This window comes from Antedon mediterranea, chromosome 11, assembly GCF_964355755.1.
Source record: "Antedon mediterranea chromosome 11, ecAntMedi1.1, whole genome shotgun sequence".
NCBI classification, from domain to species: domain Eukaryota; kingdom Metazoa; phylum Echinodermata; class Crinoidea; order Comatulida; family Antedonidae; genus Antedon; species Antedon mediterranea.
The window spans coordinates 1,389,363-1,405,773 of record NC_092680.1 but is presented as its reverse complement, the minus strand read 5'-3'; the positions used below and the strand labels follow the sequence as shown (position 1 = coordinate 1,405,773).

The window sequence follows — 16,411 nt, the reverse complement described above, 5'->3', positions numbered from 1 at the left end:
ATATAAAATATTACATTTACAAGTTAAAACACTTCATAATTACAATTATTTAATCAATCTAACTTTATGTGATGACTAAAGGGAAAGAGGTAGTAAGTACACACTGAAACAAGCAACAATCATGTACATAATTTGTTTTTATTTGTAAACTGTCTACACTATCAAATTTATGTGACAAAAAAAAATACAATGTGCCATATAACTACTATATTTGGGAATATCACTACCATATTTGGGCACATCACACCTTTTTGTTTTTAGTTTGATAGCGTAGACAGAGCTTTAAATGGAAAGGGGTTCCTTATTTATGGTGAGACACCTGTAATTGGGGCCTAGATGTACATTTTAAAGAATATAGTTATAACAAAAAGCACCACTCTACATCTGCGTACAGCAAGACCGCTATATCTGCCTATACCTATTGCTGTCTTCCGGCAAGATTGTGCTTGATGACATGCCAAATAAATATCATTATTACAACTGAAAACATATATGAACTTCAAGATTATAATTTACTAAAAACAAGTTAATGGTAACAACGGTCATAATTGTACAGAAAAAAATAAATTTCTTTTAAAGTTCATATTTTACGTAATATTTTCAATTAAAAATATTATATATAAATTATATCATATTGTTCACAAATAACTTAGCAAGAAAACAAATGTACCTAACTGTGTGAAATGTGTACCATTTAAAAATGTCAAAATGCATGTATTAATAGGAAGAGATCAAAGGATTGATAAATGGGGAAGGAATCGGGAAGACTATATATAGTGTTGTCCAATAACATTTAATGATTATAAAAATAATGGATTGTATATAAAATGGCAAAATCTAAAAAACACATACATGATTTTGTTGGAATCTTGCATGAATTGTACACAGGAAAGAGTGAATTTGTCAATAAAATCTTATATTAATGACCCGTTACCTTATTTTAACTTTAAATTTAGTTTATTATCAATTTAGTAACATTTCATGTATTATTTCTGTAATAAAATACATCAATACACAATTTGTGCTTAGAAATCAAACCATATCATAAATCATAAACAAAATAAAATACTTTAAATCTTTACAATCATTTATTTGCTGAAAGACCAATTTTTCGGACAATAAAAAGTATATGAAACAATTACACGATTTACAGAGAAACCTGCGATTATTCTTTGATTTGTGAAAGTGATTATAAATCTTCCTAATAAATGTTTCAATCGATGTGCGTAGCCGCGTGATGCGTCGTAAAAACAGAACATTGAGGTTCGATTTTGTTTGCCGGAGCCGAAACAGGTGTCAAAGACTCTATAGCAAGCTTTTGTTTGGTATGGTAGACAAAAACAAACATTAAATTGACCAAACAGAGTCCTTATACAAACATCTACCATCCTGAATGCTCACCAACCGGATTTGAGTTAAGCCCAAGTTATGTCAAAAGCCTTAAGCTCTGTCTACACTATCAAACTTTATGTGAAAAAAAAATGTGATGTGCCCATATTTGGATATATCACTACCATATTTAAGCACATCACACTTTTTTTGTCGAAATTGTTTGATAGTGTAGCCTTTTTAAGGCAGCATTATAAACCTTTCATGTCAACAGTTACCCTTCAATAAATACTATAAAATAAATAGATGGCAGATTTCTTCATTCTGTGGCAACATATTTGAGAGCACCAAAACCATATTTTTTGGACAGATCTTTTCTGAATTCATCTTTTAATATTTTCAAACATCTGTATCAAATGAAAAATAAAATATATTTTAAATACTGTATCAGTTTTTATCAATGCCAATTAAAAAACATATATTCTTATTAATGTGGTTCTTCCATTTTAGGTTATTAATTTTATATAAAATACTATTTATTATTTTTAACAGATATATATATTGTGATCATTTTAAGTCCTTGCCCTTTTAGGATCACTTGACTTCACTCTCTAGTTAATTATATAACCTCTTTGGCAAAACCAGACACTGTGAACCAGAGAATGATGTCCAGTGTAATAAATGTTGAACTTACTTTCTGTATGTTGAGCTTGATCTAAATTTTGCAATATCAAAACTTGGGGTATGCGGCATGTGGATAATAAATGAGTTTGGAAGCACTACGAATTCATACCTAAAACAACAATAGGGAATATATACAGATTGTGGAAATAATACATCTGTATCAAATCATATACTGTATGTACAACGATCTATGAAGGCATTATTTTGTCGTTTGATTGGATTATTCAATAATTATTCTATTGAACTATTAATTATGTCATCGAGAGTGCGATGCTAGATGCTAGTACTGCAATGTTTTATATTCATGCACTGGGAAAAAATAATTTTTATTTGATTTATTCAGTAAAAAATTCATAAAAAAGAGAGCACTGAAAGATGAAAACTTGTTATATTTTCATCTCAAGAAATTATTTGTACTATTGCACTCAAAACGTTCACTATTGTATAATAATTGATATGTGTGTGTAAATGTGTATTGTAATTGCTGATTTTCGATATTTAAAACTATTAATCATGTTTTATAGAATGTTGTATAAGCCAAGTGTTGTAATTATTTATTTATGTGTGTTGTGGTGCAGTTTGTACTAAAGGGCCAACAAGTACAACTTACCCCTGGGCGTCAATTTCCATAATCTGTGCAACCTTGTTCCATCCAAATCCAACAAACCGTTTATCATATTGAGGGCAGTCTTTCTTAATAACGATGTATGGTTCAAAATCAGTATCCCATTGTATCTGAAAAAAGACAATGCGGTAAAAATGAGCAATTCTGAGCATAGATAAAATAATTATAATCATTTTTTTTTGTACAAAGTAAAATTCAATGTTATTATTATGATTTATTCTTTATACTGGGTGGCCTCTTCAGTCAAACACTGTTCTCCCAGTGTATAGTACTATGATGAGTTTGTGGCTGTATGTGAACTTACATCGTAATTATTTTAATAACTAGTCATTTATTTTTCATTGTCATAACAGAAAAAAAGACATATTAGTGTAACTATAAGTAGTAGAGTATTTCACTGTAGAAATTCCATACCAGAGTTTATTTATTTAATTATTAAGGCCACAAGATGTTTGTCTTCATCCTCCAGGCATTTGCCTTCATTCTCTGACCTATTTTCATTATATTTATGCATTTAATTTTCCTTTTCCATTTTTGCCAGAGTTTGTATATTTATATATAATTTTATAAAATGAAAAAAAAATTTATGATATAATATGTTTACCTTATATGGCATTGTTGATATCCTCCATTTTGGAAAGTTTGTAGGGGCGTGACCTTTCTGCCACACGTGATAACGAAAGGTAAACAACGAACCCATGTCCAACATGTGTAATAAATCAGTTTTGGATTTTGGAAAATTGATTCTGTAATGAAGAGTTTCAAAAGCAGGAACAACTAAAGCCTGAAAAACAATTTATTTTAACCCAATTAGTATATATTTTCTTTAATTCAGGAGTTTATTTGAACATCAAATGACCAGCCTTAAGCTCTGTCTACACTATCAAACTAGATTGACAAAAAAAGTGTGATGTGCCTAAATATGGTAGTGATATACTCAAATATGGTAGTGATGACATCATCATGTCCATATTTTGGCACATTACATTTTGTTGTCACATAACGCTTGATAGTGTAAACAGAGCTTTAGGACAAAACCTTAAAAGATCATAGATTTTAAGGAAATTAAAACCCTTTTTAAAACTTTTGTTTTATTAAATTATTTATTTTAGCAGATACTTTTTTTTGGGTATTAAATAAAATGCACTTTTTATTGTAGTTTAAATTATACAATCATAGAACAAAACAAAAAAGAGACTAATAAACTTAGATAGTAGAAAGATACTCTTCAAGCTCTGTCTATCAAACTTTATGTGACAAAAAAATGTGATATGCCCATATATGGACATGATAATGTCATATCACTACCATATTTAAGCATATCACTACCACATTTGGACACATCACACTTTTTTTGTCAAACTAGTTTGATAGTGTAGACAGAGCTTATATAACGCATACTTTAAAGCCTTAAATAATTGATGCATAATAGAGTGTTGTACAGTACCTTATTAGTATTGGCTACATCCAATGTACTGATCATCTTTCTAAGATAGCTATATAATCCATACATTGGTAAAAAGTCTATATCAGCCAGGAACACATACGGCGTCTTGACCTCGTTTAAAGCTGTGTTGCGTAGGTGATTAACAGGGTAAAATTGCTATAGAAATAAACAACAATAATGCACATAAAAGTGCAAACAGGTCATTTATTAAATTTTTTTTTTTTACTTTTTGACAAATTAAAGACATACTACAAAAAGCAGAAATTCGTATAACTCAAGTTTGAACTGGTCATTTTTTATTTATTTTTTATTTAAACTTATTGAAAAATTGAAGACATACTATAAGAAATAGAAATTTCTGGATGGATGGATTAAAAAAAGGCAAAGATGTTCGCATTTAAAGTAGCTATCAAAAGAAAAACATACAATAAAAGGCCAATGTAAAAATGTCTAAAAGTTGCGTTCTTTGAAAATAATTCTACTTTTATAGTATTTTGTAAAGAAAGTGAAACATAAAACAGCATAAAAGGACAAAATATAATTTAAAAGAATCAAGCATATTAATCTCATAAACAAAATGAAAACATCTTTTCTACTTTTTAATATTTCGGATGTTTGTACATGAGAGAACTTCTAGCATTATTATAACAGATAAATAAATTCAATAACCTACCCCATCTTTATAAACAACATGATAACTAACGTCTTTTCTACTTCTTAATATTTCAGATGTTTGCACATAAACTAAAAACTGTTGAGCATCAGCATCTGACATATAAACTGCAAGACTCATTGGTCCTGTTAAAAAAAATATAAATAATTGTTAATTAAATATTGTGAATCAGTTTCATAATGATTTTTCGCTATATTAATCTTAATTTTAATATTTGCAAACGATGTTTATTGACAATGACTGTAGTGTGTATTTACAGAGCCATGTTTTCCCAGCTTAAAATAATGTTCTTATTAAGACTAAATTGGTGTTTACAAAAAATTAATAAATAAAAAAAGTACATTTGATTTAGAAAATAAATATTATATAAATTTAATTTTACATCACTGTAGCTATGATTGTATTAATCAGTCCCATAAATTACCATATTTTCATACAATATTTCAACAAAGTATATAAAAGTATATATTTCCACCAGAATGACAGTAAGTAGACCTACCATCCCAATGTTTACAGAGAGCTTCTAGCATTTGCAATCTATCCATAGAAAGCTGAGCTACTAACGTCACATCATTGCCATCTGGTTTCTGAAAAAAAAAATATATAGCATGCACACTTCACTTTGTTGACAAACAAATCTACACTGAAGGTTCTATAGCCCTGTCTACACTATCAAACTTGATGTGACAACAAAAATGTGATGTGTCTATATATGGACATGATGATGTCATATCACTACCATATCTGGGCACATCACACATCACACACTAGTTTTAATAGTGTAGACTTCTTCTACCCAACTTTTATCAAATAATAATGTTAACTTCTATTTGTATAGCATGACATATGACTTTAAATATACATTACTAACTTACTGGTGTGTACTCATATTCTAGATAATATAGACGTGTTCTGTGCATCAGTATTCTTAAGTAACTTACTGGTGTGTACTCATAATCTAGATAATATAGATGTGTTCTGTGCATCAGTATTCTTAAGTAACTTACTGGTGTGTACTCATAATCTAGATAATATAGATGTGTTCTGTGCATCAGTATTCTTAAGTAACTTACTGGTGTGTACTCATAATCTAGATAATATAGATGTGTTCTGTGCATCAGTATTCTTTAGTAACTTACTGGTGTGTACTCATAATCTAGATAATATAGATGTGTTCTGTGCATCAGTATTCTTAAGTAACTTACTGGTGTGTACTCATAATCTAGATAATATAGATGTGTTCTGTGCATCAGTATTCTTAAGTAACTTACTGGTGTGTACTCATAATCTAGATAATATAGATGTGTTCTGTGCATCAGTATTCTTAAGTAACTTACTGGTGTGTACTCATAATCTAGATAATATAGACGTGTTCTGTGCATCAGTATTCTTAAGTAACTTACTGGTGTGTACTCATAATCTAGATAATATAGATGTGTTCTGTGCATCAGTATTCTTAAGTAACTTACTGGTGTGTACTCATAATCTAGATAATATAGATGTGTTCTGTGCATCAGTATTCTTAAGTAACTTACTGGTGTGTACTCATAATCTAGATAATATAGATGTGTTCTGTGCATCAGTATTCTTAAGTAACTTACTGGTGTGTACTCATAATCTAGATAATATAGATGTGTTCTGTGCATCAGTATTCTTTAGTAACTTACTGGTGTGTACTCATAATCTAGATAATATAGATGTGTTCTGTGCATCAGTATTCTTAAGTAACTTACTGGTGTGTACTCATTATCTAGATAATATAGATGTGTTCTGTGCATCAGTATTCTTAAGTAACTTACTGGTGTGTACTCATAATCTAGATAATATAGACGTGTTCTGTGCATCAGTATTCTTAAGTAACTTACTGGTGTGTACTCATAATCTAGATAATATAGATGTGTTCTGTGCATCAGTATTCTTAAGTAACTTACTGGTGTGTACTCATAATCTAGATAATATAGATGTGTTCTGTGCATCAGTATTCTTAAGTAACTTACTGGTGTGTACTCATAATCTAGATAATATAGATGTGTCCTATGCATCAGTATTCTTAAGTAACTTACTGGTGTGTACTCATAATCTAGATAATATAGATGTGTTCTGTGCATCAGTATTCTTAAGTAACTTACTGGTGTGTACTCATAATCTAGATAATATAGATGTGTTCTGTGCATCAGTATTCTTAAGTAACTTACTGGTGTGTACTCATAATCTAGATAATATAGATGTGTCCTATGCATCAGTATTCTTAAGTAACTTACTGGTGTGTACTCATAACCTAGATAATATAGATGTGTTCTGTGCATCAGTATTCTTTAGTAACTTACTGGTGTGTACTCATAATCTAGATAATATAGATGTGTTCTGTGCATCAGTATTCTTAAGTAACTTACTGGTGTGTACTCATAATCTAGATAATATAGATGTGTTCTGTGCATCAGTATTCTTAAGTAACTTACTGGTGTGTACTCATAATCTAGATAATATAGATGTGTTCTGTGCATCAGTATTCTTAAGTAACTTACTGGTGTGTACTCATAATCTAGATAATATAGATGTGTTCTGTGCATCAGTATTCTTAAGTAACTTACTGGTGTGTACTCATAATCTAGATAATATAGATGTGTTCTGTGCATCAGTATTCTTTAGTAACTTACTGGTGTGTACTCATAATCTAGATAATATAGATGTGTTCTGTGCATCAGTATTCTTAAGTAACTTACTGGTGTGTACTCATAATCTAGATAATATAGATGTGTTCTGTGCATCAGTATTCTTAAGTAACTTACTGGTGTGTACTCATAATCTAGATAATATAGATGTGTTCTGTGCATCAGTATTCTTAAGTAACTTACTGGTGTGTACTCATAATCTAGATAATATAGATGTGTTCTGTGCATCAGTATTCTTAAGTAACTTACTGGTGTGTACTCATAATCTAGATAATATAGATGTGTTCTGTGCATCAGTATTCTTAAGTAACTTACTGGTGTGTACTCATAATCTAGATAATATAGATGTGTCCTATGCATCAGTATTCTTAAGTAACTTACTGGTGTGTACTCATAATCTAGATAATATAGATGTGTTCTGTGCATCAGTATTCTTAAGTAACTTACTGGTGTGTACTCATAATCTAGATAATATAGACGTGTCCTATGCATCAGTATTCTTAAGTAACTTACTGGTGTGTACTCATAATCTAGATAATATAGATGTGTTCTGTGCATCAGTATTCTTAAGTAACTTACTGGTGTGTACTCATAATCTAGATAATATAGATGTGTTCTGTGCATCAGTATTCTTAAGTAACTTACTGGTGTGTACTCATAATCTAGATAATATAGACGTGTCCTATGCATCAGTATTCTTAAGTAACTTACTGGTGTGTACTCATAATCTAGATAATATAGATGTGTTCTGTGCATCAGTATTCTTAAGTAACTTACTGGTGTGTACTCATAATCTAGATAATATAGATGTGTTCTGTGCATCAGTATTCTTAAGTAACTTACTGGTGTGTACTCATAATCTAGATAATATAGATGTGTTCTGTGCATCAGTATTCTTAAGTAACTTACTGGTGTGTACTCATAATCTAGATAATATAGATGTGTTCTGTGCATCAGTATTCTTAAGTAACTTACTGGTGTGTACTCATAATCTAGATAATATAGATGTGTTCTGTGCATCAGTATTCTTAAGTAACTTACTGGTGTGTACTCATAATCTAGATAATATAGATGTGTTCTGTGCATCAGTATTCTTAAGTAACTTACTGGTGTGTACTCATAATCTAGATAATATAGATGTGTTCTGTGCATCAGTATTCTTAAGTAACTTACTGGTGTGTACTCATAATCTAGATAATATAGATGTGTTCTGTGCATCAGTATTCTTAAGTAACTTACTGGTGTGTACTCATAATCTAGATAATATAGATGTGTTCTGTGCATCAGTATTCTTAAGTAACTTACTGGTGTGTACTCATAATCTAGATAATATAGATGTGTTCTGTGCATCAGTATTCTTAAGTAACTTACTGGTGTGTACTCATAATCTAGATAATATAGACGTGTTCTGTGCATCAGTATTCTTAAGTAACTTACTGGTGTGTACTCATAATCTAGATAATATAGATGTGTTCTGTGCATCAGTATTCTTTCTCTTCTAAAATCATAGCACTCATCAGACTCATCTAGGTCAGGTGGCTATCAGATACAAACAACACATGATAAAAGCATAAATAAATGATGGTTAACAAGAATCAAGGGTCAGTGCTATTCTTGGTTGCCATTGCGCATCAAGAAATCAAAGAACACATCATGGTAGTCTAAAGCTCTGTCTACACTATCAAACTGACAGACAAAAATGTGATGTGCCCAGTCAAAGGGACAATACATCAGTATAAAATACTATGTTTTATGTACAGCTCTCGGTCCTGTGTTGTACTTAAAATGTTTCAATAATACAGACATGATGTTGTCATATCACTACCATATTTGAGCATATAACTACCATATTTAGGCACATCACACTTTTTTTTGTCAACTAGATTGATAATGTAGACAGAGCTTAAATCGTTTCTAAAATCGTACATTCATGGAACTATATCTAGGTAAGGCACCTATCCACAAAAATATGTCATAAAAAAATAAATAAATGATGGTAAACAGCGGGTCAGTGGGCTTTCTTGGTTCCTATTGTCCATCAACAAGTCAAAGACAAGTACAGTGTTGTGGATATAAACCGTTCATTTCTTGGAATCAATCAATCAATCTGGTATTAAAAATTAAACACTTGTATTTATTACCTTAGTTTCTTGTGTTGATATGTTACTGTTTAGATGATCACAGCTAAATAATTCTCTTCGTAGTAAATTGCCGTCATATTCTAGAAAACTTAGGTAAAGGTTGCGAAAGAAATCAATGTGTTTGTTCTTCACCTGCAACTTTAATGGTGAGTTCCAGTGGATGGCTTGAATGTCACTGAGTTCAGTGTAGCATAGCTAAAGAAACAACAGAATGACGTTAAACAGGATTTTATTAATTTATACTAAGCAGCGTGGCCAAATGTCTATTTTATGTATGTGTTTTATTCTGCTTTGAACCTCACCTGGTATCTATTAATTTATACTAAGCAGCATGGCCAAATGTCTATTTTATGTATGTGTGTTTTATTCTGCTTTGAACCTCACCTGGTATCTGGTTGTCCTGGCAATGGTATTCCCTAACAATGCGCGTCCCCTGTTAATCCTGTCATGGTCTATTCGTATTTATTTATTCTTTTTACGGTATCTTAATTACTGTAACTTTCCTGGAGGTCCTTTTCATCTTTAAAAATATTTTTTACTCTTAGTTTGTTTGTTTTGTGTTTTTATTTGAGATGAATAAAGAGAAATTATTTTTTGTTATGATTCAACAAATTGAAATCATCATGAGGTATAATACATTCCATGAACAAGGTAGGTTGTACACTATGTGAGGATTACATAATTATTAGACTATATAGTTACCTCACTACGAGTATGTTCACTTAACTGAACATTCCACGAACAAGGTAGTTTGTACACTATGTGAGGATTACATAATTATTAGACTATATAGTTACCTCACTACGAGTATGTTCACTTAACTGAACATTCCACGAACAAGGTAGGTTGTACACTATGTGAGGATGATTCTTAATAACGGCATTGAATATATCCTAAAGAAAAAAAATAGTACAAAGTCAATGACCTCTGTGGTCACAAATATGTGCATTCATCCCGTATTTCACAATAAATTCTAGACACCTTTAATCATATGCAAATCTGGATGAAAATTATATGATAAAATTTATTTTGCCGCCAATGAATAATAAGTGAAAGCCCTAACAGATTCTGTACAAAATCAACAAATTTTTTTAAAGGCACAATACTATTTTAAACAAATTATTCGACCAATCAACCCTTTATTTCAATTGATGCTATGTTTAATACCTAATTGTGTAAAAAAAAACCCAATGGCATATACTGTACTATACCATCATTGTGACAACAACAATGATGATATACCTGATCTGCTAATGATGTGGATAATAAACTCATGAGTTCTTTCTCCGCAATCAACCTCCACATTTTCATCCAATCAATTTGTCTGAGCCTGTCAAGGGCCAACAGAATCAAACCAGTGTTATAACCTCTACCCTGTAAAAAAAGACATCATCATAGCAATTACATTATGAGAATAAACTCAGTGTTATAAAATACCGGACATCAGTAGTACATGATGACCTATGAATAAATACGGTTACATAGGTATTCAGTACCTCTTTGGTTATTCCCTGCCTATTGTTACAGTATTTTGCACACCCAAGACTATTGTTATTAATCATATTATGTTTAATACCTGCCAAAAACTATAACAGTTTACTATTATTATTACTGATTTTACATTCACTGGATTTTACGTCATGACACATGTTTTTTTTTTATAATTTATGTACCTTAAGTATAAAATCCTATGTTTTACGTATATCTCTCGGTCCTGTGCTGTACTTAAAATGTAGGTTCCACTCTACATAATATTTCTATGGCTGAGTACAGTTGTGCAGTAAACAATTGGACATTTCAATAATGCCTTGTGTGGTATACTTGTTATTTCACTTGTACACTCGTTTGCTTATATCTTACCAGTGCTGGCCAGGGGTTATGTTTCTTCCAGATGGTACCTAGATACCAATCACTCTGGTTCTCAACCAGTCCAAACAGTTTCGGACTTGTCAAATGACGGAACAACTGCCACAACTCTGCTATATCTCTTGCAAATGTTATGTCTGTGTCCAACACTATTACCTGAAAAAGAAAGTGGAAACCATCAGGGATCAGAAACGGGAGTTGGTTCCAGTGGCGTAACTTCTTTGAGCGCTCACTGGCTAAACCCAGGGGCCCCTGAGCTTATGGAGCCCCTGAGCAGTGCCCAGAGGAATAAACAGGCATTAAAGTATGTCGAAAAAGGCTAAAAACACCCGAGGCCTCCAGCGTTGGAGGACCACAAAGGGTTCCTAAACCAGGGGCCTCGGGCATTTGCTTTACGCCACTGGGTGGTTCCTTACAAGAAGTTTAGCTGAAATGTATTATATTTTGTTTTACTGTATTTATAAATGAAATATGGCCTAATATAGAAAAGGAAGAAAATAATTCCATAGAATGAAAATACACAGTAAATAAAATATATTTGTTCCTAGAATTTATGTCAACTTCTTAAAACCCTGTGAATCTGATCTTGGTAAAAACACCCCCTTTTATACCCCACTCCTGAATTCCCTCTTGATAAAAACAAGGTCCCCTTTTATACCCCACTCCTCAATTCCCTCTTGGTCAAAACAAGGTCTCCTTTTATACCCCACTCCTGAATTCCCTCTTGATAAAAACAAGGTCCCCTTTTATACCGCACTCCTGAATTCCCTCTTGGTAAAAACAGGGTCCCCTTTTATACCCCACTCCTGAATTCCCTCTTGGTAAAAACAAAGGTCCCCTTTTATACCGCACTCCTGAATTCCCTCTTGGTAAAGTTACCTTTTCTAAATCCTTTGGTAATATTTTCATAAATACTAATTTCATTAATCCAAATATTCCAGAATAATGTTTGTTTGGAATCCAAGAAACATCACTCTGCAAAAAGAAAGACAAATATTAAAATAATTTCATTTTCATAACATGCTCCTCAAACATCTGATGACCAGCATACAGTAAGTATCAATTTATTCCTCTAACTACAAAAGGATCCATTAAGCAATGTCACAAACTGAATTGAATTTCTGAATAATTTTTGTAAGTAATAGTACTGTATATATTTTTATGATGATGATTGCCAAAAATTAGCATAAATTGAATTTTTTATTAAAATTTATTTGTAATATAAGATAAATAATAATAGATCTCTAACACCTTAGCCAACCCATGCCACAATAACAATGCGTCGTAGGGCCCCTCGGAAAAGCAGTGTTATATTATTATGAGAGGGCTACCCTACTGAAAGAAAACAAAATAAATAAATAAATAAATTCACTTACCTTGTACGTTTCTGCTAAATAAAAACTAACTTCAACTAAAAGAAAACAAACAATATGATTAAAATCAGTAATTCAAAGCTTTTCAAAATCGGTATCCTTGCTATACCAGTATGGCTCCAATTCACAGTCATGACTATCAGTTCTATAGGTAGCAGCTTATGAGTGCACATTTGAATTTGTTTTTATTTTTAATAATGAAATTATTATCAAAGAATTTCTTTTTTTATTTCATTCATTCATCTCAAAACGAGGACAGTACAAAGATACAAAAATATAATAGATGAGACCAATAACAGAGAGAAATAGAGACACAAAACATTCCAAAAGTGAATCACCACACCACATAATAGTTATTCACTTTGACCACAAATTGGATCGGGGAAAAAACCAAATTTATTTACCTATTTAAACTGTAACTCAAAGAAAAATAGTCATTCAGGCGTCCATTGTCTGATTGTTGGTTAAATTAAAAACTGTTTATCTTTTTTTTATAAGTGAAATCATTATTTTTTGTTCAAAAGTGAATAACCTTATTAAAACTACAAAATGGCCTATTGAAAATTTATTTTTTTCATTTTTTAAACAATACAATATACTTACGCCCTGGCAGATCCCATGTTTTGAATAATGTGCTAAGAGTTAGTTGAGCTATTTCATCTGAGATAAAGTGAAAGTGTAGAGGATTTTTACGATAGAAAAGAATGGATTTAATCAAGGTGATAACTTCACGACTTGAATTGTGACCAGCACATACTATTGCTATATGAATAACCTGTAAAAAACAATTATGAAATAGATAATAATTATAGAATAACAATATTATAGAAGGTAGATATTAAACACATAACAGGAATAGTATAAGCAAGCTTGGTATTAATAGCTCAAATGAATACAGCAGAAGCTCTTCTTTTGGATATAAAAAAATTACTTCAACAATATTTACGAGGATGGTCCATCCAGCTGAAGTTGACTCTCAGAACAATACATGGACAATATAACATTTGACAACTAAAATTAACTAAATAATATAATTAAAAATAGAAATCTTTAAAAGATATTTCTATTAAAGGGACACTGCGTCCTGAAGATGTCTCCTTAATATTAAGCTCCGTTCACACTATCAAACTAGCTTGACAAAAAAAGTGTGACATCATCGTGTCCATATATGAGCACATCACATTTTTTGTCACATAAAGTTTGATGGTGTAGACAGAGCTTTAGACATTGGCCAATCATACCTCGCATTTTGGCATCGTTATCTTACTCCGACAATCTGATTGGTTGACAGAAGATGATATATTTCGTTCTTCTTTGAGTTGTTCATACAGTTCATAAGTATGTTGTAATTGGCTCTGAGATATTCTGTATAAAAATATAAACGGGTAAAAGGTCTGGTAAAACTATTGTCACATCACTTCCACAGAATCCTATGAGGACTATAGTGATTCAAACATTTGTATACGGCGCTTCTAGTATACAGTATAAAATATAATATGATCGACACGCACAATATTAGAGTATGTTAAACCTTTTTTTTAATGAAATGGATGTTTAAATATTAAAATAATAAAGAGAAATCAGTTAAAGGTTTTCTGTTTTAACAATTAACATCTTACATTTTTAAATTGATAGCAAGTGTTTCACTAAATGATTAATGGTAATTATTATTACAGTAGTCAAATCAATTGTGTGCATTGGCACAAATCACAATTAATAGGCCTCTGCCTTATAGAAAGAATCGTTGAAACAATACCACAGTTAAATCTCCCAACTGGACACCTTGGCCTCGGCTGGCCATATTCTGAAGGTGTACTTAATCAGTACAAAGAGACCGGTTAACCTTAAGAAAAGTCCAGTATTGAATAGTAATTAGAAAACTTTATAAAGTTATTTAGATAGTACAGTGCAATATAACATAATACAAGTGCAATATAACATAATATAAGTGCAATAGAACATAATATAAGTGCAATATAACATAATATAAGTGCAATATAACATAATGAAATATAACATAAAATAAACAACACAATGACATTGATACCTTAGCTGAGTTTTCAGCAACTGATTCTCATGTTCAGAATCTTGGACTTTCTTCTCCAAATCTAAATTCCTGTCCAATATTGGACCAACATTTCTTTGGTCTGAAATGTAATATACAAGTATATATTAAAGAATTGTAAAACGTTCAGCGTTTTTCCCAGATTTATTACAAGTATATGGTAAATAATATAAATAAATTATGTAAAATTAAATTCCATAAACAATCATTTTATGAATTGAAATATGTAAATGTGTCTCTAGGCATTGTGCTGGTCGCTGTTTATACACATTTTATCTCTAACAGTTTAAGTGCCAAAAGGTTTTCCATCCTAAACCATGCAGTTAATGCTGTTTTTTTTTTTTTTGGGAGGTGTAATTATTTTCCCCTAAACTGTTTACTGTCACATTATAATTATCTTTATGTTTTAATTATGGTTTGTAAATCGTGATGCAGTTTAATAAAAAATAAAAAAATAAATATAAGTATGTATGTTGATTATCCTACACAGATGCTGTGTGAATTTGATTGTTCTTTTTAATCACAATTTAAACTTACGTTGACTGTTAGTCTTGCTGAAGTATAAACAAATAAGACATGTGGACATAAAAAGCAACAGTAGTCCCTTCTTCCAATGAATTTTCACAGCAGTCATGGTCATAAAATTTGCATCATTCTATTAATTTAGGAAAAAAGGGTGTTGAATGGCTACAGCAGTTACTAAGTTATGTGATAACAAATAATATATAATAATAGGCACCCCTCCTATTCATTATTTAATAATATTTGTATATATTAAACAAATTTATTAGTAATTAAGTTAGGCCTAGTTTAGTTAGCCTTTCTTATAGTTTATACCTTAGTTAGCTCATTGAGGATACCTCCATGGTTAGCTAGCCCGCTTTTCCACCCGTTCGTGACTAGCGAGATCTCCTACATTAACATGCTACAGCCTACTACTTTATTTAAGGTCTAGTCCTAGCTAGGCTATAATATAAAGTAAAGGCCCGGCCTAGCTAGCCTGAGTGTTAGCCACTTCTTCCTACCTGGTCTAGCCTAGCTAGACTAGCCTATACAGCAGAGGGATCCTAGAGTGTAGGCTTAGCTTAGCTATATAGGGCCGGGAATCCATAGGGCCAGGCCTACTACTAGCTAGGCTAGGCCTATACTAGCTAGAGAGGCTAGGCCTAGCTAGGCCTACTTACTAGCTAGCCTATAACGTATTACTAAAATGTTTCGAAAACAAACCTGTTATATCAAAAAGAGATATTGTTTTCTAATTGCTTTAAATATTTAGACGATAACCCTATATATTTTAAACTGTATTTAATGTTAGCCTACCAGCTAGGCCTAGATGTGTAATATGTACCACCGCCGTGCACGTACGGTTTGTTGTGACTCGACCTTTCCATGGATGAAGTGAGCCCTCAAGCTTATTTTATTTTCATAACTTTATACTAGTAATAGTATAAGATCTTTGCTTTATATCTTTACATGCTTTAGTAAATGCGATGGGGAGAATATTTCCAGGGCTTTAAACGAATGAAATATTCTTCC

General features: G+C 31.4%; 1 protein-coding gene across 1 annotated transcript; it reads right to left on the bottom strand.

The window, feature by feature from the left end:
- Positions 1-13: 13 nt before the first annotated feature.
- On the bottom strand, positions 14-16,241 carry LOC140063173 (xylosyl- and glucuronyltransferase LARGE1-like). Its single transcript, XM_072109645.1, has 19 exons — positions 16,196-16,241; positions 15,413-15,530; positions 14,858-14,957; positions 14,052-14,175; positions 13,414-13,585; positions 12,814-12,848; positions 12,317-12,412; positions 11,432-11,593; positions 10,814-10,945; positions 10,369-10,464; positions 9,572-9,766; positions 8,868-8,969; positions 5,258-5,345; positions 4,759-4,883; positions 4,086-4,241; positions 3,243-3,422; positions 2,624-2,748; positions 2,024-2,122; positions 14-1,736 (listed from the first exon to the last, which is right to left on the bottom strand). Exons 2-19 carry the CDS (start codon positions 15,513-15,515, stop codon positions 1,649-1,651), a joined length of 2,178 nt encoding a protein of 725 aa, XP_071965746.1. The 5' UTR covers positions 15,516-15,530; positions 16,196-16,241; the 3' UTR covers positions 14-1,648.
- Positions 16,242-16,411: the final 170 nt, after the last annotated feature.

What these genes read in the sequence shown, in the direction of transcription:
- LOC140063173 (XM_072109645.1), bottom strand. Translation starts at nt 15,515, where the DNA reads ATGACCATGACTGCTGTGAAAATTCATTGGAAGAAGGGACTACTGTTG. An exon ending in TACCAAAGGATTTAGAAAAG is followed by an intron (nt 11,594 to 12,316) that starts GTAACTTTACCA and finishes TTTCTTTTTCAG; the next exon opens with GTAATAGTGTTGGACACAGA. An exon ending in TCTCTGTAAACATTGGGATG is followed by an intron (nt 4,884 to 5,257) that starts GTAGGTCTACTT and finishes TTTTTTTAACAG; the next exon opens with GACCAATGAGTCTTGCAGTT.